This window comes from Sinocyclocheilus grahami, unplaced genomic scaffold (genome assembly GCF_001515645.1).
Source record: "Sinocyclocheilus grahami isolate Dianchi unplaced genomic scaffold, SAMN03320097.WGS_v1.1 scaffold178.1, whole genome shotgun sequence".
In the NCBI taxonomy this organism is placed as follows: domain Eukaryota; kingdom Metazoa; phylum Chordata; class Actinopteri; order Cypriniformes; family Cyprinidae; genus Sinocyclocheilus; species Sinocyclocheilus grahami.
The window spans coordinates 327,757-355,318 of NW_015505357.1; the positions used below are offsets into that span (position 1 = coordinate 327,757).

General features: G+C 37.5%; 1 protein-coding gene across 1 annotated transcript in view; it reads left to right on the plus strand.

The window, feature by feature from the left end:
- spryd3 (SPRY domain containing 3) overlaps positions 1 to 27,562 on the plus strand; it is an 82,963-nt gene that overhangs the window by 47,266 nt on the left and 8,135 nt on the right. The window contains exons 8-9 of the mRNA XM_016283954.1: positions 13,589 to 13,738; positions 25,978 to 26,035. Of these exons, the coding sequence (XP_016139440.1) occupies positions 13,589 to 13,738; positions 25,978 to 26,035 (208 nt within the window). The remainder of the gene's footprint in view (positions 1 to 13,588; positions 13,739 to 25,977; positions 26,036 to 27,562) is intronic.

Below are 27,562 nucleotides of genomic sequence, written 5' to 3' on the forward strand. Positions count from 1 at the left end.
GGTTCCTCCAGTACCAGAAAGGTGATCTCTTCCTCATGCAGGTTGCCGATCTTGAGCCTCAGCGGAGGAGCTCTGAATTTAACCCGCCCACTCCCTAGCAGTTTTCCCTGGATGGTTTCGACTCTGAGCTCCCGGGCTTGGCGTGTGCAGGGCAAGTGAAGACGTTTTAGTAGGTTCTGCGAGATGAAGTTGCCTGAGGAGCCCGAGTCGACGAGGGCAGGGATTGTAATGGAATGATCTGGAGTGAGGAGTTGCACTGATAGTATGGAAAGTTTGGAGATTTCAGGTTCAAATTGAAGGGTACTCACCTCTGGACGTGGGGGTCGGACAGGGCAGGTTCCGATGTAATGGTCCGTGGCCGCGCAGTAGAGGCAGAGTCCTGCCGCGAGGCGGAGAGCGTGTTCAGAGGGAGAGAGCCTTGTAGAGTCCACCTGCATGGGCTCTGGTACTGGGGAACTGGCTGTGGGTGCTGCTGGAGTGTGGCAGGCTGATATGATTGGTGATATGCTGGGTGATACGATTGGCTTTTGACATTAAGTTTTCCAATCCAAAATTGTCATCATAAATCGCCATCTGAGTGCGGATTCGGGGATCCAATCCCTGTCGATAAGCGCTGAGCAGCGCTGCCTCGTTCGATCCGCTGGACGTCACCAGCGTTCGAAATTGCAGTGTGTAATCGTGGATGGGAGGGGCGCCCTGGCGCAGCCGCAGTAGTTGGTCTGACACTGAAAGCTCTCCTGTAGCATAGCCAAACACTTCCTTGAAATGGTTAGTAAACGCTTCATAAGAATGAATTATGAGGCTGTTGGCATTCCATATTGCCTTCGCCTACATTAATGCTCTGCCAGAAAGGAGTGAAATCAGAAAGGCTACCTTGGTGCGCTCGGTTGGGAATTTCTGCGGCTGCATTTTGATAAACAGCGCAACCTGAAGGAGAAAGCCACCACACTCAGCTGCATCAGCTGCATAGGAAGGAGGCATGACCATGGGACTAACAGAGGCAGTTTGAGGAGCTGGTGCTGGCATGAGAGTGGTACGGAGTGCATTCACCAGCTCCTCGAGGACATCCGCGGGAGTGGGAGGTCGGGGATCCATGGAGGTGACTGTATTGGTCCGGTCTTCTGTCACAGATAGCCGGAGACAACAGGTTAGAGAATGAAATAGCAGGTTTATTGACAGGAATGGATGTGGCGGATTGACTGAAGCAAAGGCGGGTGAGTATCCAACAGAAATTATAGTTCTAATGGTTCTTAGCCGAGTACTGAATATGGGTTTCTTTGCAGGTATGCAGAGGGTACGGGATCCAGGAGCGAGGGAGATCAGCGTAGGAGGAACCTTGGGAATCTAAGGGTGAGTAGAGACAGGTAAGTAGTATATAATGAGTCTGGTAAAGTTCAGGGAAGTGAACGGTAGCCCGGACAGTGAGTGACTGGAAGGAGTGTGCTTTTGAATGGTGACTTGATTGCAAGTGACAGGTGCGGGGAATTATATATATGTACATTTAGTTTTATTTATGTATTTTTATTTTTTTGTCTTTGTACAACCCGGGCTATCATGTAGATCACTGCTGTCCGGATAAGATTATTACTTTCACAGATGAACTCTGGGAAACTGAAGATTTGCTGACTCCTTCACTTCTTTTTCCAGTTAGCTCGTTGTAAAGCCACTAATTAGCCCATTCCCATCTCATTTAAGTGGTCTTTCTGGGTTATTCTGGAAATTCTGTTTTAAATTTAGCATTAGTCTTACTGGATTTGGCAACTTTAAACAGTACGATGTCTGCCGCCATTTCTGGTTAAAATGAATGCATGAAAATAACATAACTTAAGTGCAGTCACAACCTCAGCCAGCGAAATTTGCAATCAAATGATATGGAAAATGGTGGATTAGCATGGTTTACTCAGATCCATAAATCTTTAGGCTAACCCTGATAGATGTTGCCAACATCTACAGCATGAGCAAAATTGAGCAATGAATTGTCACACATAGGTCACCCCTGTCTTTGTGTGTGTGTGTGTGTGTTTGTGTTATGAGAAGGCATTTGGCTGGCTCCGCTGTGTACGTGCGGTTCTATGTGAACGCACGGCAGAGATCAGTTTAGCTGTTACTACAGCAGAGCCTCTGCCCACCGACTAATCTCCCTACGGCTCTGCGGCCGCCAGACAGCAACCTGGACTACCGCTTGCACCCATCCACATCCACACCAACGCTGGCATGCATAAACTCACTTCCACAGCTTTACATACTGCTTCGTACTCATGCGTGCATTCACCCTGACTCACACACACGCTTATGAGCTGGTTGGGAGTGATAACGTCTGAGAATTTATATAATATTATTATATATATTATATAAATAAGAATTGAGATAACATCTGGCTTTAGAGTGAAGATTTATTGTCATAAACTCTTTGGCCCATTGTCTGTGAAAAAACTTTTTTTTTTTTTTTAAACACTTCAGCTCAGAGCGTTTGTGGTTTCGTCAGGCCTGGCAATGTTGCTGAGCGTTCGATCCGCTGGACGTCACCAGCGTTCGAAATTGCAGTGTGTAATCGTGGATGGGAGGGGCGCCCTGGCGCAGCCGCAGTAGTTGGTCTGACACTGAAAGCTCTCCTGTAGCATAGCCAAACACTTCCTTGAAATGGTTAGTAAATGCTTCATAAGAATGAATTATGAGGCTATTGGCATTCCATATTGCCTTCGCCTACATTAATGCTCTGCCAGAAAGGAGTGAAATCAGAAAGGCTACCTTGGTGCGCTCCGTTGTGAATTTCTGCGGCTGCATTTTGATAAACAGCGCAACCTGAAGGAGAAAGCCACCACACTCAGCTGCATCACCTGCATAGGAAGGAGGCATGACCATGGGACTAACAGAGGCAGTTTGAGGAGCTGGTGCTGGCATGAGAGTGGTACGGAGTGCATTCACCAGCTCCTCGAGGACATCCGCGGGAGTGGGAGGTCGGGGATCCATGGAGGTGACTGTATTGGTCCGGTCTTCTGTCACAGATAGCCGGAGACAACAGGTTAGAGAATGAAATAGCAGGTTTATTGACAGGAATGGATGTGGCGGATTGACTGAAGCAAAGGCGGGTGAGTATCCAACAGAAATGATAGTTCTAATGGTTCTAATGTTGTACACAAGAAAACGAATGACAGTCCTCAAGCCTTATGGCATTGTAGATGTGACTTTGGCCTGGATAATTCTGGGTAGGCTTTTAGAGCCACACTCGTACAATTAAGCCTGGACGGGAATTTGTTATTCATTATCATTATGACCTGTTTAACTGTATTACTGTAACACTAACCACTGTTAGACGGTCTTCATAGTTTCATCTTGAATAAGCTACCAGGGACATCTGTTCCTGCTCTGCTCTTCTTTTATTTTTTGCGTAACATCCCTACAGCGCAGTTGGATGATTTTCTGTATTTCCATTCAGTTTAGAGCACTAGTTCATCTGATGAACCTTTAGTGTCCATATCACTGGACTTTTTGGTTAGCCTGAGTTCATCTTTTTCCCACAACAGAACGGTTTCATTTAAAACTCTGTATGTGAGGGCACTGGAACATCGCTTCACCCCTCAAACGGAACTTGAGAGTGTGAGAAAAAGGAAATTATGACTTATCTATGGCAGGGAGAGGCTGTTAACCTGCTTTAACTTGTAACTTCCTTTGCGTTTGCTTCCTTTTTGGTAAAATCAAGATATGGCAGTCAAATGACATGTAGGGCAAAAAGGAGAAGGCCTGACGCTCAGTATAGCATTAGATTTGAGCTAAAGAAGCACAATTTATGGTACCATTTGTTATCACTTTATTGCGCACTTGATTTTATGTTATTGAAGCATAAATATTTTGGAGATTTTAAAGTAGGTAAGAGCTATATGTCAACTTAGAAAAAGGCTGCTTGGAGGACTTACCAAGATGGAGTGAACTGACTTGGTAATGCATATGTCACCTCTGTTAGCTTAAAGTTCAAACAAAGTCTCTTCAGAGACCCTTGATTGGTTCAGGTTGTTCTTTAATCATAGCTGGTAGAAGTTAAGCTGTTAGCTTACTGTTTTTGTCAATTATGGTCTTCAGCTTCAGGAACGTTTAGCATTCGGAGCTAGTAACCGGAGGCCTGCTGGTTTGATACCCAAGAGATCCATTATCACTGTTTTTTTTAAGCAAGGCATTTAACCTCAGGTTAGCCCAAAGTTCTCAGCACCATTCTGTTGTGAAATCACATAAAAGTTGCAAAAACAAATTCCCGACCTGGTCAGGAACAGGGTTGTCGGATTTTCATTGAAGCAGATTTTCAGGAAAGGAAATATTTGAGATTACTAATGTTCAAAATTAAAAAAACAACACTTAGGTTTACTTTACAACAGAGTCTCCTTCGTTAATATTAGTTAATGCATGTTAACTAATGTAGTTAAAGGTGCTGTATGTAAGTTTTTGACTCTACTAAAGCATAAAAATACCATAATATGTTTGCAGATATTTAAGAAACATGCTAAGTTAACATACTTGTTTATCTGAAAAACAATGCTACATGCAGTTATTGTCCTTTGAAAATGTGCGTTCTGGGCCGGAATGTCGGTCTCTGTTTTGGTTTGTGAAACCTGCCCACTGCCAGTTTACCCAATTGTATTTCGGCACCCTGGGTTGCCAGTTGGCGGAGAAAACAGTGTATTTCATTTCATTCATCGTCAAATACACTCGTTCCTGTTGGTGTCGTCAATCTGGCAACCTGCGCGTGCCTCAAGTCTGAGGAGGAGGGGCCAGGTGAAAAAAACCCCCTCTCCAATATTTTCAATTTGGAATGCAATACCTAGTTCAACCACGCGGTGTAAATCCAACGTACATCACCTTTAGTGTAGCTAATAAAAAGTGTGTTTAGTGTTTGTCGGAATGTTTCTCACCATCTGGTTAACTGTGAATAACATGCTCTGGAGAATTTTTTACATTTTTGAATTTTTTTTCCTTCATTGAGCCATTGTTTTTGGGTATTGACAGAAAGGTCAAGTATGTGGCGTATTATTTTTAGCTCCTCGGTCATTTCATCATGAACTAATCAAAAGGAAACAACACTTAGGTTTACTTTACAACAGAGTCTCCTTCGTTAATATTAGTTAATGCATGTTAACTAATGTAGTTAAAGGTGCTGTATGTAAGTTTTTGACTCTACTAAAGCATAAAAATACCATATGTTTGCAGATATTTAAGAAACATGCTAAGTTAACATACTTGTTTATCTGAAAAACAATGCTACAGTCAGTTATTGTCCTTTGAAAATGTGCGTTCTGGGCCGGAATGTCGGTCTCTGTTTGGGTTTGTGAAACCTGCCCACTGCCAGTTTACCCAATTGTATTTCGGCACCCTGGGTTGCCAGTTGGCGGAGAAAACAGTGTATTTCATTTCATTCATCGTCAAATGCACTCGTTCCTGTTGGTGTCGTCAATCTGGCAACCTGTGCGTGCGTCAAGTCTGAGGAGGAGGGGCCAGGTGAAAAAACCCCCTCTCCAATATTTTGAATTTGGAATGCAATACCTAGTTCAACCACGCGGTGTAAATCCAACGTACATCACCTTTAGTGTAGCTAATAAAAAGTGTGTTTAGTGTTTGTCGGAATGTTTCTCACCATCTGGTTAACTGTGAATAACATGCTCTGGAGAATTTTTTACATTTTTGAAATTTTTTTTCTTCATTGAGCCATTGTTTTTGGGTATTGACAGAAAGGTCAAGTATGTGGCGTATTATTTTTAGCTCCTCGGTCATTTCATCATGAACTAATCAAAAGGAAACCGAAAAAATGTTGTGGTTGATGTTCTTCAACATGACAGCTGCTTTTTTGCAGAGCCCTCTAAATATGCAAATGTCTTTTATCACGCTATGTCCGACAGCATCAGTTGCAGCAGTCCTTTGGCAGGAGTGAGTGATTATGTTTGGGTAACGTCATTCCTGCAGCAATAACTGGTAGTGATAGTTGGATCTATTGAAAGGTGGTGAAAGACTCCACAGATCAGGCCAGCGTTGAGATTTCTTTTCCAGCTAAACACTAGTAGTTTTATTTTGAAGAAATACATAGTCTCGGTTTTGATTATAAGCCAAATACCTACACTAGAGTGACACAACTCTATCACACTTCATAGAAATATTATCATTAGATATTTGCAGATATTTGTACATCACTTTGTTTTGATTAGAAAAAGTATGTCATGACCTCTTTATATTGTTTTGCAACAAGGACTCATTCGTTGACATTCGTAGTTAATACATGCAATTTTTTATAATATTTTGCTCATGTTAATTAAATGAATAGTTCACCCAAAAATAAAAATTCTGTCATTAATTACTCACCCTCATGTCGTTCCAAACCCGTAAGACTTCGTTCATCTTCAGAATGCAAATTAAGATATTTTTTGATGAAATCTGTGAGCTTTCTGACCCTGCATAGACAGCAACGGAACTACCACGTTCAAGGCCAAGAAAGGTAGTAAGGACATCGTTAAAATGGTCCATGTGACATCAGTGGTTTATCCGTAATTTTATGAAGCTACGAGAATATTTTTTGTGCGCAAAGAAAACAAAAATAACTTTACTCAACAAATCTTCTCTTTCTCCACTGCCATTCACAAGAGTAGCACGATGCATACCATGACTGTCATGAATGCACATCGAAGTTTGACACGGAAGAAAAGAAATTGCTGAATAAAGTCATTATTTTTGTTTTCTTTGTGCACAAAAAGTAATCTCGTAGCTTCATAAAAATAAGGTTGAACCACTGATGTCACATGGGCTATTTTAACGATGTCCTTACTAGCTTTCTGGGCCTTGAGCATGGTAGTTCCATTGCTGTCTATGCAGGGTCAGAAAGCTCTCGGATTTCATCGAAAATATCTTTGTGTTCCGAAGATGAAAAAAGGTCTTACGGGTTTGGAATGACATGAGGGTGAGTAATTAATGACAGAATATTTATTTTTGGGTGAACTATTAATACATGCTGTAAAAATATATTGCTCATGTTAAATCATTTTTTTTTTTTTAAGTTTAACATAGTAGTAATGTTGTTTTTTGCCTCGAAAATGTTAATTTCGTTATTAATTCATGGTTCACCCTCTCTCTATCTACTTTGAATTAAACATGTAGCTTCTCAAACACCCACTGTTATGATTGGCTAATATCTTTGCTTAGGAAAGCAGTATGAATGCTGACAACTGAGAAAATAATCCAGAATAACCTTGAAGGGTTTTATAAATCTGTATCCAGCTGTTCGATCCAGCCCAGGTAGGTTATGATAGTTGGATCTATTGAAAGGTGGTGAAAGACTCCACAGATCAGGCCAGCGTTGAGATTTCTTTTCCAGCTAAACACTAGTAGTTTTATTTTGAAGAAATACATAGTCTCGGTTTTGATTATAAGCCAAATACCTACACTAGAGTGACACAACTCTATCACACTTCATAGAAATATTATCATTAGATATTTGCAGATATTTGTACATCACTTTGTTTTGATTAGAAAAAGTATGTCATGACCTCTTTATATTGTTTTGCAACAAGGACTCATTCGTTGACATTCGTAGTTAATACATGCAATTTTTTATAATATTTTGCTCATGTTAATTAAATGAATAGTTCACCCAAAAATAAAAATTGTCATTAATTACTCACCCTCATGTCGTTCCAAACCCGTAAGACTTCGTTCATCTTCAGAATGCAAATTAAGATATTTTTTGATGAAATCTGTGAGCTTTCTGACCCTGCATAGACAGCAACGGAACTACCACGTTCAAGGCCAAGAAAGGTAGTAAGGACATCGTTAAAATGGTCCATGTGACATCAGTGGTTTATCCGTAATTTTATGAAGCTACGAGAATATTTTTTGTGCGCAAAGAAAACAAAAATAACTTTACTCAACAAATCTTCTCTTTCTCCACTGCCATTCACAAGAGTAGCACGATGCATACCATGACTGTCATGAATGCACATCGAAGTTTGACACGGAAGAAAAGAAATTGCTGAATAAAGTCATTATTTTTGTTTTCTTTGTGCACAAAAAGTAATCTCGTAGCTTCATAAAAATAAGGTTGAACCACTGATGTCACATGGGCTATTTTAACGATGTCCTTACTAGCTTTCTGGGCCTTGAGCATGGTAGTTCCATTGCTGTCTATGCAGGGTCAGAAAGCTCTCGGATTTCATCGAAAATATCTTTGTGTTCCGAAGATGAAAAAAGGTCTTACGGGTTTGGAATGACATGAGGGTGAGTAATTAATGACAGAATATTTATTTTTGGGTGAACTATTAATACATGCTGTAAAAATATATTGCTCATGTTAAATCATTTTTTTTTTTTTAAGTTTAACATAGTAGTAATGTTGTTTTTTCCCTCGAAAATGTTAATTTCGTTATTAATTCATGGTTCACCCTCTCTCTATCTACTTTGAATTAAACATGTAGCTTCTCAAACACCCACTGTTATGATTGGCTAATATCTTTGCTAAATCATTTTTTTTTTAAAGTTTAACATAGTAGTAATGTTGTTTTTTGCCTTGAAAATGTTAATTTCATTATTAATTCATGGTTCACCCTCTCTCTATCTACTTTGAATTAAACATGTAGCTTCTCAAACACCCACTGTTATGATTGGCTAATATCTTTGCTTAGGAAAGCAGTATGAATGCTGACAACTGAGAAAATAATCCAGAATAACCTTGAAGGGTTTTATAAATCTGTATCCAGCTGTTCGATCCAGCCCAGGTAGGTTATGCCGCACCCTAAGTCGTAAATATTAAATAGCCATCAACAGATACATTACATTACTTATGGCTCGGCTGTGGGGTATAGTTATAGTTTTTAACCACTCCATCTTTTTAAGTTTAACATAGTAGTAATGTTGTTTTTTGCCTCGAAAATGTTAATTTCGTTATTAATTCATGGTTCACCCTCTCTCTATCTACTTTGAATTAAACATGTAGCTTCTCAAACACCCACTGTTATGATTGGCTAATATCTTTGCTTAGGAAAGCAGTATGAATGCTGACAACTGAGAAAATAATCCAGAATAACCTTGAAGGGTTTTATAAATCTGTATCCAGCTGTTCGATCCAGCCCAGGTAGGTTATGCCGCACCCTAAGTCGTAAATATTAAATAGCCATCAACAGATACATTACATTACTTATGGCTCGGCTGTGGGGTATAGTTATAGTTTTTAACCACTCCATCTTTGATTAACAGCTTCGTGGCAATGCCTTCACCGTATTTAACTGATTCACAAATAATCTAAGATGCAATGTCAAGCTAATTTATAGTCCCACATTAATGTAGTCGGGCGTTTTGTTAAATAATCTTAAAGGTGATAGTTTACCCAAATTCTGTCATTATTTGTTCACCCTCACGCCGTTCCAAACCTGTATGGCTTACTTTCATATGTGGTAAAAAAATATATTTTGAAGAATGTTTGGGTCCAAACAACGTTGAATTCTATTTACTTTACTTGTAGGGGCAAAAAATTACTTAGACATTTTTCAAACTATTTTCTTTTGTGTTCCACAGAAGAAAGTAAGTGTCACAGGTTTGGAGGCCCTTCCACATGAGTAAACGATGACGAAATGTTCATTTTTGGGTATCCATTTAAGCTTCTTTTTCCTAATGCTGGGCTCCTTCGGAAAGTCATGCTGGTTTCCACAGCCAGGAGCAGCACAATTATCTTAATCTTTTTAACTTGTCTCAACGTCTTAAAAACGTGTTAGCGAGGCACGCCATAACGGTCAAAGATGTCCGTCAAGTGAGCATTTCGCAGAAAAACAATTAAAATGTGCAGACTGACATGTTTTTCCAGCTATATGCAGCAGAGTGGACGTGACGAGCAGAACTTCTTTTAAATTAAAAACAATGCACAGAGATGAATGAACATGTCTTATGTGAACGACCTCAAGCGGTACCTTTTTGTGTGCAGGAAAAGCACCATTTTTATTACTTCACCTACTGGGCACCAGTGAGCAGGTCATGGAAGTGATAATCTAAAAGTAGAAAGTAGTGCTTCGGTAGAGGCAATTATGTGCTGATGTGTTCAGTGAAATGTTGCAATGTTGCAGAAGGCTAATTTTTAATAGATTTATATAGTTTTGGCTTCTTAGATCCATTGTCAAGAGTGTAGCAATGTATGAAGCACATAGAAGTCACTTTCAAACCAAGCTGCTCTCTGTTGGTCAATGACCAACTCAGTTAAACCCATTGCAAAGTCTTCATGTGGAAATCTTCATGAGGAAATCTGTGGAAACCAAATTTCTGATCACATGGATTCCTGAAATGACTGAATTTGTCCCTTGAAATGTAGCAATAGCGACAGTGATAAATGTGATCGCACCATTACACAATGTGTTATTATAGTGCAATGAACTAGAAAATTAAAAAGGAACATTTTATTATCTCATGATCCATTATTCGTAAAAAACAAATTTAGAAATTGTACTGGGATACCATGATGTAAACATACAAAAGTACTTTTCTATCATAGATCATTTGAAATCATTTTGTTTTGCTTATTTAGGACCATCTTGGACAGTGACAGGAATTCATAGCGCTACACAAAACAGAGTCTGCATGTTGAGGCTTTAAATATATTGTTTTGTCAATTAAATGAGCAGCTGAATGCCAAGTACTTAACACTCTAAAGAACAAGGTGAATTAAGGATAAATTGCATTTAGACAGATTTCGAGTAACCGCTAGCCGACAAACGACTTATAACAACATCTTCAGAGATTTCGTCTGAGGCTGTCAAAACATAGACCCTATTTTAAAGACAAGAGACGAGCGAGACAAACATCTCAGCGACTCCACTTGTGGGCGTCTCCCTCTTTGGGTCCTCCGCCTTTTCCACATTCTCCGCACTGTGACAGGAAGTTGTGGGACTCTCGTCCAATGTTGCACCTGTTGCCGGGGCAGCGGGTCAACAAAACAAGTTGCCGCCCCCACGTAGGTCTTTGGATGGTGACGTTCGAGAGCATGTTGGATCTGTCATCACTGTTATCCGAGCATGCTGGGAGCTGTTGAGAGCCGTTAGGAGTGGTATAAATGTAGACAACCTCCCCATTACTCAGCATCAAGGAGGCAGGAAGGTGTGACTAGGTGCAATTTTGCCTCCATCCTCAAATGAGCATGCAACTGTCCTGGCACAAAAACTTGAAGAGGTTGATGTTGAAAAGAAGAGTCGGGATATCAGTTCCTTGGTGGGTGCATCCACCAGTGAGCATCAGGAGATGAGAAGAGAATGCCTTCCATTCCAAAAACATGCATTCTTCCATATTGAACACCAATTAGTTTATTTGGATCGATCAAGTCTGCTTTGATCAAAGCAGCGGCTGATTGTTTGCAGGATTTTGCATCTTATTTTCTGTAGTTGATCAGTGGTTTTGATGTCAGCGGGGGATATTCTTGGACAACTAACAGCAATCTGTTCATGGCCATTTAAAGGCTCCGTTTGACTTTTGCACGCACGTTTTCGTGTTTTTCTAAATGTCTGGTCGTTACCAGCATGTGGTTGTACGAGGCCCCCTGTCAGAGTCTCCGTCTGACCTGCAGTTGTCTAGCGGCGTAAACAAGGATACCAAAGGTTGTTGTAGATGGCATTGGCGAAATCTTTCCACTGCCCCAATAAAGTGCTGATTCTGATGTTGCAAACGGAAATTTCTAAGTAATTAATGACAACCAGTTGAAATCTGAAAGTAATCACCATGCTGTGTTGTGAGTTTAGAAGCTGTGCTGGGCCAGAAACAGAACGTGAGAGAAAGGCGGTTTCATGTGATGCCCAAAAGTGTTGTCTGGGTAGGCAGCTTACTAAATTTTTACTTGAAGGTAAAAATTTTACTTGATAATTGAAAGGTCATATGAAGGCCAAACATTTTTTAATCTGAAGTTAATGTTTTAAATCGAACATTTGAAAGTGCTTATGATACCCAGAAATGCTGTTAGGCACTAGGTTCTCAATTAAAGTACAGAAGTTTTGTCCTTTTTGACCGTTGACACATGCCAAAAAATGCAGTCTAGGTTGGGATCCGAGGTGTTAACGTTTAAATTAAGCACCTGAAAGTGCACATGATGGCCAAAAATGTTGTTTAACTTTTAATCTGAAGGTTAATGATGTCTAGGTAAGGCAGCTCACTAGGTTTCAAATTGAAGTGGTTTTAGCCATTGTTTTTGCCCATTTTGTTCTTTTTTGCCACTTTTTTAATGCCCAAAAATGCTTTTCAAATATGCATATGATAACCAAATATGCAATTCAGTTTTGGTCTTTAAACTGACTGTTCAAAAGTGCATATAAGGCAGTCCATTGAGTTACATTTTTTACCTTTGATCACTTGAACAGACATAGGTGCTTAAAAAGGTCATTTAGGTGGGCACAATTTCAAGATTTAATCTAAAGTGTTTTGACTTGTCCTATGAATTGAATGTTTGAGTGTACGTTAGGCATCACTAGGTCGAGACGGTCCTTGGGAGATGGCTCACACTTGCATGATCTGTTGAATGAAACATTTGACCTTATGCCATGTCAAAATTGTTCCATTGGTATTTTTTTTCTTTTCATTTGTAAGGCTAGGTAGGTGGGGCTGTCGAAAGATACCACTCACATGTCTGTAGTTGAAAGCCCATGCCCCACCCTCACTATCCCATGAACTTATTGAAGACAGGTCAACCTTTTATGTCTTCCCTAATAATCTTATTACATCTTTGCTAACACACCTGATGGAAAATATCAATCTGAAGATGTGTCATCACTCTTGTGTGCTTGGGTTTGCCCATACTTGATCTCATTTCATGTAGATTATTCTTCTAAATATTCTTCTCGAAGTGCCTTGAGCTCAAAACCATCACTCAAGGAATTTTTTCTTTATATGAACACACCGCTGTTCAAAAGTGTAGGGTCTGTAAGGCTTAAGATCAACAAGGCTGTATGTATTTGATCAAAAGTACAGTTATGTTGTGAAATATTAATACAATTTAAAATGTATATTTTTTATTTTAATGTATTTTAAAATTTAATTTATTCTTGTGATAGTAAAGCTGAATTTTTAATATCATTACTCCAGTCTTCATTGCCACATGATCCTTCAGAAATCATACTAATATGCTGGTTTGCTGCTCAAGAAACCTTTTTTTTTTCTTTATTCTTTGTAACAATATAAAGTCTTTTGCTATCACTTTTGATCAATTTAATGCGTCCTTGCCAAATGAAATTAAAGTTTTAATTTCTTTAAAAACAAAACCTCAACGGTAGTGTGTCTGAACATAAAACCTGAAGCCAGTTTCAAGATGGCTTGGCATAAATCAAGATCTTCCTTTCCTTGAAAAACTGAGGCTTAGCCAGGTATGTTTGCAGTGCAACATATCCAATTTCCCAAACCTGCTCACAGCCAAGCTGACTATTTTTATAGATGCATCTGGTTTATGCCAAGTTAATCTTAAACTGACCAAATAATCCACCTGACAAGATCCTGTTTCCTTCCACATGAGCAAACAGTTAAAAACACAATATTAAAACATGTATAATGATGTGTAATGGTCTATAATGTATCTAAATTAAGTCTATGATGTTTTCTGCCGTAGCTTCTGGAATATGTCGGGAAAGGGAAGAGCATCATGGACGTTGGTCTGGCTCAGGCCCGACAACCCCTCACGACACGAAGTCACTACTTTGAAGTGGAAATTGTGGATCCCGGAGAGAAGTGCTACATCGCCCTGGGTCTAGCAAGAAGAGTAAGCCATTTGCTGTATTGTTCCACATTTATAAATTAGCTACTTGGTTTAAAAGCATCTGCTAAATCAGTGAATGTAGGGAAGTGCATGCACATATGGATAAAAATGACCATAGTGTCACACTATGGAGGTTAAATGCTTTGCAAATGCCATTTAGTTTTGTTGTTTTTTGGCAATAGTGTAGTCTTTTGATAAAAAATTCCCAGTGTTTTTTTTTGGGGGTCAAGGAATGAACAAGAAGAGAAGTGTAGAGTAAGCTCTGGATATACACCAAGATCGCAAATGCAGCTTCACAACCCTGTGTCCTCATAACAGTTAGGGTCTGACATTCTAAAATGCCCTGAGGTGCAGAATGCAAATAGAACAGCGGTTTGAGCAAATCACCTCAAACGAACAGGTCACTCGTCTGCCATGATTTACTCATCTTCAAGTCGATCCTCTATGACTTATTTTCTTCTGTCAAGTGGTGTCCAGTGCCTGTCAGGCTCCAAAAAGGCATCATAAAAGATTCATAAAAGTAGTTCAAATGACTCATGCAATATTACAAGTCTTTTTTTAAAAACCTTACACAGTCATTGTACGAGCAACAGACCAGTTATTTACTTAAAAACCTTGCCTTGGGCATAGCTTTCAAATCTCACATTTCAAATCTGTTTAGAATATAATGTCCTTCAACTACTTTTTAATGTATTTATGGTGGTTTTGCCATTCCGTTTTGTTGTATGTAAAAGAGCAGTGTGAACTTTTTTTAGTTTAGTGTTATTTATATGCGTTATATGTACATGTGCAGTGGTGCTCTTAAATAAGAAGGCAAAGTCCGCATTTTTTCTTTCATGTCCCAGTCACATTTTCTTCGTTACTTAGACAATCAAAAAAATTAATGTATTTATGGTGGTTTTGCCATTCCGTTTTGTTGTATGTAAAAGAGCAGTGTGAACTTTTTTTAGTTTAGTGTTATTTATATGCGTTATATGTACATGTGCAGTGGTGCTCTTAAATAAGAAGGCAAAGTCCGCATTTTTTCTTTCATGTCCCAGTCACATTTTCTTCGTTACTTAGACAATCAAAAAAAGGGGGAAAAAATATTGTATTTTATATTTTACTAGGGCTGCCCTCGACTGAAGATTTTTCTACATTTACATTTTCTACATTTTACATTTATTCCAAAATAATAATTCAAGGCAGAAACAGTGTAAACAATATATTTTATTTGTTTTATATTATATATTATAATATATATTATAAAATATATTATATTTTATGTTCAGCTATTCTTTTTAATAGTTAACTTTTAACTATTTATGAATTTTTCGGATCATCAGTCATCAAAGCTCGGTAAATTTTGGTCACAAACATGGAGATTAATTACTTTACATTTCGCCAAGCTGATTAATGTTATATTTTGTATTATTGGCGGGTTTTTTTATTTTTGTACTACAAATTATTTTCTCATCCAGTATTTTGAGGAGACACTGCCTCCCTTGCTTCCTCGGAGGAAACATCCTATAAAAACAATATTTTAAATGAGCTTTTATCTTTATCTTTATATTTTTAGTTTCTTTTTTTATTATTATTATTTAGGTTTAATATTTTAATTTCAGCTCTAGTTTTAGTATGTGTTTATTTCCATTTTGTAATTTTAGTACAACATTTTTAATTTTTGGTTTATAGTATTTCATCTAATATCTATATATTAGTTTAGCTTGATTTCAATTAACATAAGTTTTTAATGGTTTCAGTTGTAGCTAGCGATAATAACCCTAAATTACAAGGTTGAGTAAATTCGTTTTTTTTAATTATTTTTTTGACCTCCGTGTTCTTCTCTCTTCCTGACATCCTGTACAAGACCATGAAGAAAGTGGAGGGTAATTAGTCTCAGGTTGGGAACGGCAGACAGTAAACAAGTCTGTCATGTTGAGTCGTGCGAGGCCGCTGGTTGCTCAGAGAAACGGAGAGCAATTTGTTATTGTTTTTTCAAATTTTGACGTTTGCTGGAACTTTGCATCTGCGTTTCATTAAGTATCAAATATCAGTTAAAGCATTGCTGCCTAATTACTGTTTACTCCCATTGGACGTGTACCGTGTTCCCTGCATCCTGTGGCTGGAGAGATGTTTACAAACAGTGTGGTTGTTCATTGTTACAACATCAAGTGCGCGTATCACCTCTGCCGTTTGAGGAACAGCCGCGGAATGGGAACCAGCCTAGGTAATGGCAGGATCTCAGCTGCGGTGAGAACATCAGATGGGCAGAATTATAAGATAATCTGTTCTCTGCCAGTCCCAGTTTCGGTCTGAGTATGATGGCGGATGTGGGGAGGAAGAGCCGAGCTCTTATCTGCGATCAGTGAACCCTCACCCCCTGTGAACGGGGACTTTAGCTGGCCGTACGAGCTCGTACACATGCATCCGGAATATACACTGGGTTGCTAGGATGCAAGACAAAGATTTTCTTGGTTCTAACGAGGGGCGGAGGTGCATACTGGAGCCTCAGCGGTCACGTCTGCGTGAAGGAGTTCAACCCATATCACCTCCTGACCCTCCCCTCTCGCACCAACCATTTCCTTTGCTCTCATCCGGCTCTCTAGCACTTCCCATGGAGCAATCGCGGGAGTGTGTGTTCCTGAAAACCCTGGTGTTCTCATTTATTTTGCAAACATGCACATTTCAAAGTGCAGATCAACTTTTGAAGTGTTCGGCACGAAACACAATAGTCCATCTGTCACCAATCCATCTGACCTCTTCTGGCACTCCATTGTATTTTTGGGTGTTTCTTCAAATTTGGCCACTTCTAAGATATTAACAACTGCCTTGGAAAGATTTTTCCTTTATAAAATATGTTTGCTGCTTTCCAAATATCTTGTATTGGTAGATTTTATTGTTTTAACCTTGTATTTAACTCTTAACTGTGGAAATCCACCATTAAAATATGAATAGTTACATGTTTAAAACAGATAATCTGAAAGAAAAATAAACCATTTCATTATGTATTATGCATACATATTATGTATTATGTATACACTACAGTTTTAAATCATTTATGTTTTTGAAAGTCTCTTATTCCCCCCAATAATTTGAATATTTGAATATATTTTAAACTGTAATTTATTCCTGTGATATCAAAGCTGAATTTTCAGCATCATTACTCCAGTCTTCCGTGTTACAATATCCTTCAGTAATCCTTCAAATATAGTGATTTGCTGCTGAAATATTTATTATTATCAATGTTGAACACAGTTGTGCTGCTTAATATTTTTATGTCTTTTCTAACATTAGAAATGTCTTTTACTGTGAATTTCTTTAAAGGGGTTATATGATGCTTTTTTAAAGATCATTATTTTGTGTATTTGGTGTAACCGAATATGTTGACATGCTTTAATGTTCAAAAAACACATTATTTTTCAAATACTGTACATTATTGTAGGTCCTCTATGCCCCGCCTCTCTCAAACAAATGAAATTAAAGTTTTAATTTCTTTAAAAACAAAACCTCAACGGTAGTGTGTCTGAACATAAAACCTGAAGCCAGTTTCAAGATGGCTTGGCATAAATCAAGATCTTCCTTTCCTTGAAAAACTGAGGCTTAGCCAGGTATGTTTGCAGTGCAACATATCCAATTTCCCAAACCTGCTCACAGCCAAGCTGACTATTTTTATAGATGCATCTGGTTTATGCCAAGTTAATCTTAAACTGACCAAATAATCCACCTGACAAGATCCTGTTTCCTTCCACATGAGCAAACAGTTAAAAACACAATATTAAAACATGTATAATGATGTGTAATGCTCTATAATGTATCTAAATTAAGTTTAATTAAGTCTATGATGCTTTCTGCCATAGCTTCTGGAATATGTCGGGAAAGGGAAGAGCATCATGGACGTTGGTCTGGCTCAGGCCCGACAACCCCTCACGACACGAAGTCACTACTTTGAAGTGGAAATTGTGGATCCCGGAGAGAAGTGCTACATCGCCCTGGGTCTAGCAAGAAGAGTAAGCCATTTGCTGTATTGTTCCACATTTATAAATTAGCTACTTGGTTTAAAAGCATCTGCTAAATCAGTGAATGTAGGGAAGTGCATGCACATATGGATAAAAATGACCATAGTGTCACACTATGGAGGTTAAATGCTTTGCAAATGCCATTTAGTTTTGTTGTTTTTTGGCAATAGTGTAGTCTTTTGATAAAAAATTCCCAGTGTTTTTTTTTGGGGGTCAAGGAATGAACAAGAAGAGAAGTGTAGAGTAAGCTCTGGATATACACCAAGATCGCAAATGCAGCTTCACAACCCTGTGTCCTCATAACAGTTAGGGGTCTGACATTCTAAAATGCCCTGAGGTGCAGAATGCAAATAGAACAGCGGTTTGAGCAAATCACCTCAAACGAACAGGTCACTCGTCTGCCATGATTTACTCATCTTCAAGTCGATCCTCTATGACTTATTTTCTTCTGTCAAGTGGTGTCCAGTGCCTGTCAGGCTCCAAAAAGGCATCATAAAAGATTCATAAAAGTAGTTCAAATGACTCATGCAATATTACAAGTCTTTTTTTAAAAACCTTACACAGTCATTGTACGAGCAACAGACCAGTTATTTACTTAAAAACCTTGCCTTGGGCATAGCTTTCAAATCTCACATTTCAAATCTGTTTAGAATATAATGTCCTTCAACTACTTTTTAATGTATTTATGGTGGTTTTGCCATTCCGTTTTGTTGTATGTAAAAGAGCAGTGTGAACTTTTTTTAGTTTAGTGTTATTTATATGCGTTATATGTACATGTGCAGTGGTGCTCTTAAATAAGAAGGCAAAGTCCGCATTTTTTCTTTCATGTCCCAGTCACATTTTCTTCGTTACTTAGACAATCAAAAAAGGGGGAAAAAACTATTGTATTTTATATTTTACTAGGGCTGCCCTCGACTGAAGATTTTTCTACATTTACATTTTCTACATTTTACATTTATTCCAAAATAATAATTCAAGGCAGAAACAGTGTAAACAATATATTTTATTTGTTTTATATTATATATTATAATATATATTATAAAATATATTATATTTTATGTTCAGCTATTCTTTTTAATAGTTAACTTTTAACTATTTATGAATTTTTCGGATCATCAGTCATCAAAGCTCGGTAAATTTTGGTCACAAACATGGAGATTAATTACTTTACATTTCGCCAAGCTGATTAATGTTATATTTTGTATTATTGGCGGGGTTTTTTATTTTTGTACTACAAATTATTTTCTCATCCAGTATTTTGAGGAGACACTGCCTCCCTTGCTTCCTCGGAGGAAACATCCTATAAAAACAATATTTTAAATGAGCTTTTATCTTTATCTTTATATTTTTAGTTTCTTTTTTTATTATTATTATTTAGGTTTAATATTTTAATTTCAGCTCTAGTTTTAGTATGTGTTTATTTCCATTTTGTAATTTTAGTACAACGTTTTTAATTTTTGGTTTATAGTATTTCATCTAATATCTATATATTAGTTTAGCTTGATTTCAATTAACATAAGTTTTTAATGGTTTCAGTTGTAGCTAGCGATAATAACCCTAAATTACAAGGTTGAGTAAATTCGTTTTTTTTAATTATTTTTTTGACCTCCGTGTTCTTCTCTCTTCCTGACATCCTGTACAAGACCATGAAGAAAGTGGAGGGTAATTAGTCTCAGGTTGGGAACGGCAGACAGTAAACAAGTCTGTCATGTTGAGTCGTGCGAGGCCGCTGGTTGCTCAGAGAAACGGAGAGCAATTTGTTATTGTTTTTTCAAATTTTGACGTTTGCTGGAACTTTGCATCTGCGTTTCATTAAGTATCAAATATCAGTTAAAGCATTGCTGCCTAATTACTGTTTACTCCCATTGGACGTGTACCGTGTTCCCTGCATCCTGTGGCTGGAGAGATGTTTACAAACAGTGTGGTTGTTCATTGTTACAACATCAAGTGCGCGTATCACCTCTGCCGTTTGAGGAACAGCCGCGGAATGGGAACCAGCCTAGGTAATGGCAGGATCTCAGCTGCGGTGAGAACATCAGATGGGCAGAATTATAAGATAATCTGTTCTCTGCCAGTCCCAGTTTCGGTCTGAGTATGATGGCGGATGTGGGGAGGAAGAGCCGAGCTCTTATCTGCGATCAGTGAACCCTCACCCCCTGTGAACGGGGACTTTAGCTGGCCGTACGAGCTCGTACACATGCATCCGGAATATACACTGGGTTGCTAGGATGCAAGACAAAGATTTTCTTGGTTCTAACGAGGGGCGGAGGTGCATACTGGAGCCTCAGCGGTCACGTCTGCGTGAAGGAGTTCAACCCATATCACCTCCTGACCCTCCCCTCTCGCACCAACCATTTCCTTTGCTCTCATCCGGCTCTCTAGCACTTCCCATGGAGCAATCGCGGGAGTGTGTGTTCCTGAAAACCCTGGTGTTCTCATTTATTTTGCAAACATGCACATTTCAAAGTGCAGATCAACTTTTGAAGTGTTCGGCACGAAACACAATAGTCCATCTGTCACCAATCCATCTGACCTCTTCTGGCACTCCATTGTATTTTTGGGTGTTTCTTCAAATTTGGCCACTTCTAAGATATTAACAACTGCCTTGGAAAGATTTTTCCTTTATAAAATATGTTTGCTGCTTTCCAAATATCTTGTATTGGTAGATTTTATTGTTTTAACCTTGTATTTAACTCTTAACTGTGGAAATCCACCATTAAAATATGAATAGTTACATGTTTAAAACAGATAATCTGAAAGAAAAATAAACCATTTCATTATGTATTATGCATACATATTATGTATTATGTATACACTACAGTTTTAAATCATTTATGTTTTTGAAAGTCTCTTATTCCCCCCAATAATTTGAATATTTGAATATATTTTAAACTGTAATTTATTCCTGTGATATCAAAGCTGAATTTTCAGCATCATTACTCCAGTCTTCCGTGTTACAATATCCTTCAGTAATCCTTCAAATATAGTGATTTGCTGCTGAAATATTTATTATTATCAATGTTGAACACAGTTGTGCTGCTTAATATTTTTATGTCTTTTCTAACATTAGAAATGTCTTTTACTGTGAATTTCTTTAAAGGGGTTATATGATGCTTTTTTAAAGATCATTATTTTGTGTATTTGGTGTAACCGAATATGTTGACATGCTTTAATGTTCAAAAAACACATTATTTTTCAAATACTGTACATTATTGTAGGTCCTCTATGCCCCGCCTCTCTCAAACATGTCGTTTTCAACAAAGCCCCCTCCTTTGACAAGCGCAGTCTGGTTGGCCAGCTGACCCAGTGGTCTTATACATCCCAAATTTTATGAATGTTTTACATTTTTAAATTTGAATTTTTAATTTTTTTTAATGAGACTGTCCCACAACTGTAGCATAATTTTGCCACTAGTAAAGTTTTTCAAAAGTTAGTGCACTTTCTTGAGAAGAAATATGAGACGTGAGAGAGAAGTGATGTGTGAAGAAAACAAATTTCATTTGGAACATTTTTAATTCCAGTCAAGCTATAATGATCAAATTATGTAAAATGTGTGGAAATCTTATGTATTTAAAAAGCAATAAAAACTTGCTAGCAAAACAGAGAAGTTAGTTGTTTTATTCCAAAAATGCTTTAAATATCATTTCCACCACTACCATTTCTATCACACAATATTAAATGCATAAACTGAAGTGTGATTGAATTGACACTTTCCAAAAAAAAAAAGGGAAAATATGGACAAGAATTCTCCTTTGATTTATATACATATACACTGTTGGACATTGTCAGGGGTGAAATTAAAAGCAGTATAAAGCAGCAGATAGTATATAGCTCTTATCCCTGGTTAGGCTTTTACTTTTACTCTTTCTAAAAGTGCTCATAGTTTATTGTTTCATGATGACAGCCATTCCCAGCACCCGTATTGTGGTGGTTGAGGGCAGGTACCCTCTTGGCCTAATCTCTGCACTATATGCCATGTAGAGATGTGCATCTGCCTCCACCGGCAGCCTCTCCGCTACTTGTTGTCTTTGCCACAGTGTGGAAATGCAGGCAGCTCGAGTATCGCACATAAAAGCCCCGGGTGGATCTGATAGCGCTCTGCCGTGGACACATATGCTACTGTTTGTGTTTCTTGGAAGCTCAGTGCTTCTCTCTAATGGCTTTTGCAGTCTCCTCAGGGGGCCAAAACGCTATATGCATGAACAGCTCCTCTTCTCAAACAGGAGTATGCGGTGTATATAATTTCATTTGACGAATTAAAAAAAAACTGTTATGTGGGTTGTTGGGCCGAGCGGGGTGATTGATGGCTTGTGTGCATTGCGTGGCATGCTGAAGTGTCTGATTGCTTGTGTGTTTATACGCTGTACATGATATGGAACACAGATGTAATCATACGAATGCATGGAATGCGCTATCATTTATCATGGTGTCAGGGCACAGATGTTAACTCATTGGAAATTAAGTAATGTTTGCAAACAGTTTGTCATGTGTCGTTCCAGAGAACGCCACTCCATTGTCTCTACACGTTTAGAGCTGTTTGTCAGATTCGCCTAAGGTATCATCATCATCCCCGTGCTTTCTGTTGCACAACTTCATCATCTAGTCCCGAGCTTCACCTACACCGGCGGACCGAGGGATGTTAAACGAGTCATCTTACTTTCTTAGAATGGGACTTTGTGACTTGTTTAAAGTATCTGTCCGTTTTAGGACAGTTTTGGTCCCCTGGTCTATGTTTTCTCCTCTTCCTAATTAGATAAACAGATGAAAAGATCTCGACTTGAACCATAACACAACCCTCTATCAGCCTTAACCAAAACAGATCTCCTTGTAATCCTCTAGACGAGATTACAGGATGCCAGCACATGGAATTCTGGCATTCTGCTCACCTGTGTTACACTTATTTTATTGTTTTTTTTTTGGAAAGAAATTATTTTAGGAATTAGTATTTATTTTTAAGAAAGACATTCTTAATGCGTCATACGTATATTCTTTTTGCATTTTAATGCACACTGTTATGTATCATTTCTTTCCATAAGTAACTCTTTTAATTACAGCATCCACAATATTGTTACTGTGGCTACAATTAGTTGTCAACCAACACTGCTGTTTAAAAGTTTGAGCTCAGTAAGAGTTTCTTTTTATTCATTTAATTAAGACTTTCTTTTTTTATTTGAAAGAAATGAATTTTATTTAAAGAAATGAATACTTTTTTCCACAAGGATGCATTGATTAATTGCTCAAAAGTGAGAGTGAAGACTTACAGCGTTACAAATGATTTCTATTCAAATAAATGCTGTTCTTTTGAACTATATTCATCCAAGAATAAAAAGAAAAACAGAAAAATGTATCACAGTTTCTAAAAACATATTAAGCAGCACATCTGCTTTCAACATTGATAATAATAAATGCTACTTGAGCAGCAAATCAGCATATTAGAATGATTTCTGAAGGATGATGTGACACTGAAGACTGGTGTAATGATACTGAAAATTCCACCTTTAATCACAAATAAATTACATTTTAATATATATTCAAATGGAAAACAGTTATTTTAAACTATAATAATATTTCACAATATTACTGATTTTACTGCATTTTTTTATTTAAATATATTCAGCCTGGGTAATCATAAGATACTTCTTTAAAAAACATTTGAAAAATCTTATCGACGTATCTTGATTAATGTTAATTTCGACATATACATTTTGAATTGTGAAAATTAATGTATTATCAAACATGAATTAGCATAACATTTTACAGCATATATGTATTTGATTTTTGGTGCAAACAGACTTTAATAGTCTCTTCAAATGACAACAGAGAAATACAAAAACATCTTTCCATGATGATTAACTGGAAAGTCATTCTCAGATCTTATCAAAATATTGGCCGCTCCCTGTGTTTCTGCTGGCATGGTGTGTGTGTATATGAAAAAACATAACCTTTGCAGCTATGTGACAGCAACACTTAAACCTAAAAACAATGAGCTGCGATGCTGTAATTGTTTTCTGGCTGTAGAACTCAGTCGTCTCTCCACCACATTAATATGAAAGTGTTGAGTGAGATTGTTAAAAGTGAAAGCGTGGCAAGTTCATGTTTAGAGCAGGGCTTGAAAACGAAAAGAAAAAAAATCCAATCGGTTCACTCCGAGCAGAATCGATATTTTAACGTTTCTGTTCCTGCTTTCCTCTGTATTATTATCGTTCCGAAACCGGTTTGCCTAGAAAAAATACCAGTTAATAATGTTATTTTTTAAACTTTTTCTTTGCCTATAATAATAATAATAATAATAACAATAGCCTAATAATAATAATAATAAAGTACAGCGTTTTCTACTCAAAAAAGAAGAAAAAAACAACAGGAAGAGATCTGGTATCTTAACCCGCTGTGCTTAGTCACAGCCAATACTGCATCATCTTTTCTAGATTTTGGCCTAATTATCGGCTACTAAACAAAAGAAAAAAAAAATCTGTTAATGCTTTGAAGACATTCAAGTATTTTTAAGATATTTCAAAATGTTTGCTGCATTGTTAAAAAAAAATGCTATTTGTATAAAATTGCGTTTTGAGAGAGAGAAAAAACGTTGCGTAGGCTCATGTCGCATTTTATTAGGCTACATTCAGAAATAATGTGCTAAAATGCCGGTAAAGCTAAATGTTTACAAACATTATAAACACTATATATATATATATATATATATATATATATATACATATACATTACCGCTCAAAAGTTTGGGATCAGTAAGACTTGTAATGTTTTTTAAAGAAGTCTCTTATGCTCATCAAGCCTGCATTTATTTGATCAAAAATTCAGAAAAAACAGTTATCTTGCAAAATGTTATTACAATATAAAATAATGGTTTCTATTTTAATATACTTTAAAATATAATTTATTTCTGTGATGCAAAGCTGAATTTCCATCAGCTATTACTCCAGTATAAAGTGTCACATGATCCTTCAGAAATCATTCTAATATTCTTGATAGGGTGACGCAGAATGAAAACGTTTTTCAGGAGTCGCGGCAATAGAGGAACGAGTGGCCTTTTATTGTGGCCAGCCTAAGGCACACCTGTGCAATAATCATGCTGTCTAATCAGCATCTTGATATGCCACACCTGTGAGGTGGATGGATTATCTCGGCAAAGGAGAAGTGCTCACTAACACAGATTTAGACAGATTTGTGAACAGTATTTGAGAGAAATAGGCCTTTTGTGTACATAGAAAAAGTCTTAGATCTTTGAGTTCAGCTCATGAAAAATGGGGGCAAAAACAAAAGTATAATTTTGTTCAGTGTAGTTTCCTTATCTCCACAACAAATCCTCGAAAGTTAAGGCTATGCGTTTAGGCTATAAAAATGTCAATCCAAAAACAGATTAATTTAAGGTGAAACTGATGCCTACCTCGATTGGTACGAATCCAAATATTTCCATATTCGCGACGTATCTGGATGCTAAAATATTATTTATTATGTAAAAGGCTTTGTACTTCACTGGCATCGATATCATCCTTCCCATCGGCTATATCAGCACAGTGAGGTGCTGGTCCCGCTGAACCAAACAGATTGTACAACAGAGCAGTGCAACTTTTTATGTTTCTTTAACTGTATTTTATTTTGATAATGAACAGGCTGCAATGTCACAAAATATGTTGTGTCTGTGTGCGCGTGAGGCGCTGGCGTGATATGGTCATACCAACGCTGGTTGGTTATACAGATAGAAGCAAAACGTCATACAAAACTGTAAAAATTTAAAAATTCTGTTTTCTCCGTTCACAAGTGCTGCAGTTGCGCGTGATCTGTTGAATTCATCTTACACTATCCTCGGATAAACTCTAATGCATTGCCATTTCGACTTACCTATGATGAATATACAGCTGAGCACGGGCATTTCACAAGTTGGATGCGTCAGCGTCACATTTGCATATCTGAATTCCTGATTGGTTGACAACAAATTTCTAATATTAAATGGAACGATAAAATAGCGTTATTAACTGGTTAATGGCCATTTCAAATTTTCGATTATTTTCGAAACTATAAAATTTGATTTAGTTTCTGTTTCTAGTTCTGTTCCTGTCAAAATTTCGTTTGTTTTCGGTCTTCGTTTTCATTCCTTGAACCAGTTCAGAGCCCTGGTTTAGAGTAAATCCATCACTTCCATTGGCATCTGTAAAGCCAAACTGTTTTACTTGTCTAATTGTTAGAATATGTATCTTATGTTTACTCATTCTTCCTCTCTTTTTTCAGGATTACCCAAAGAACAGGCATCCAGGATGGAGTCGAGGTTCTGTTGCATATCACGCAGGTGAGCTGTTATAAGTTTTTAAAGTTCAATCTTTTGTAATTGTAACAGTCAGTATGTTTACATGCACAGTCATTTTTGTGCTACAGCAGGGTTTTTCATAGTCGGCAACTGTGGTTTCCAGAATTTTACTGTAAAAAAATTAGGTAGCAGGATTTTAGGTTTTATGGATTGAACGTAAATTTACAGCAAAAAAAATATAATGTTAATTATATACCACCCTACTGATGCACATACCACCATAAAAACACAAGTGAAAAAAATACTAGTATATAGAAGGTGCACGGTGTCTTTCACACAAATGCTAAATACATCATGGTAACACACATGACACTAAAATAATGCAATAAACATGAATTTAACAACATTATATGTAACACAAAACCCTAATATACATTGAAGGATGAAATACACTTAGTATTTGATATTTTTCATTGCATGCTCAGGCCAGATGTAGTCTGGTTAACATGCATGCTGGACGAAGCCAAGCTACAAAGGCATTATGTAGATCTGTTACATGGCATAATTTCATTCAGACTTAGTACATATAAAATCTGAAATGAAGCTTTGAATGTCTATGTAAAAGCACTCACTCTTTTCCCACATACAGTTCTATTTATACACACACACCAGTCCACACATTCAGATCCTGTTTACATAAAGTTAGTTTTGTTTTCTCCGTTTTGTCATCTCTGGTTGTATTCCTATCACAATTCATGCATGGATTACCCAGAATCCCTGCAGGTGGTGATTTTTTTTTAAGCTTTATTATTTGGCTCCTCTTCTCTTTTCAAGCCTACACATCTATGGGCACCATCACTACAGTGTGTGGAGGTCCTGGGTGCTGATAAGAGGATTGTGGAGATGAGATGAGTGTGTTGATTAGGAGCAAATCCTCTTGAAAATGGCAGAAGGATAAATAGCCCTATCTCACTCCACAGGTCCTATCTTCCAAAGCAGCTCAAAGGAAGTTGATATCAAATAAGATTGCTGCTCAGTGTAAAGATGGCAATCTTTATACTCAACCCCGTCATGCCTTCATGCCACTCCACATAACAGATTAGTCACTGAGTATCATCCTGAATGAAACAATGTGCTTCTTTGGTGACTCACAGCCTATTGTTTAAGGGTGAGGGATTTTGCCTGTGAGCCAGATAAACGGTGACGGATCTGATTTATATATATATATATATATACATATTTACATCTGTTACTACCTTTAGTGGGTTATTTGGGTTCTTTGGTTTTAGCTGGAACAGTGGAGATGCTATAAAAATGTACTCTCATTAATCTTGTTTGATAGCCCAGACATTGATAGATTTGTGTTTTCCATGAGACTTCTCAACTCCACTACAAGACTACCAGACTTTAAGCACTTCACAATTCAGAGTGAGCATAAATTGGACATCATGATTCCACTAGGTGATTAGGGATGCATGATACACACCTGTACCATATTAGTTATTTATATCAACCTATATTTGATAATTGCGCATTATTATTTCTTCATTATTTTTACTTTTAGATTAC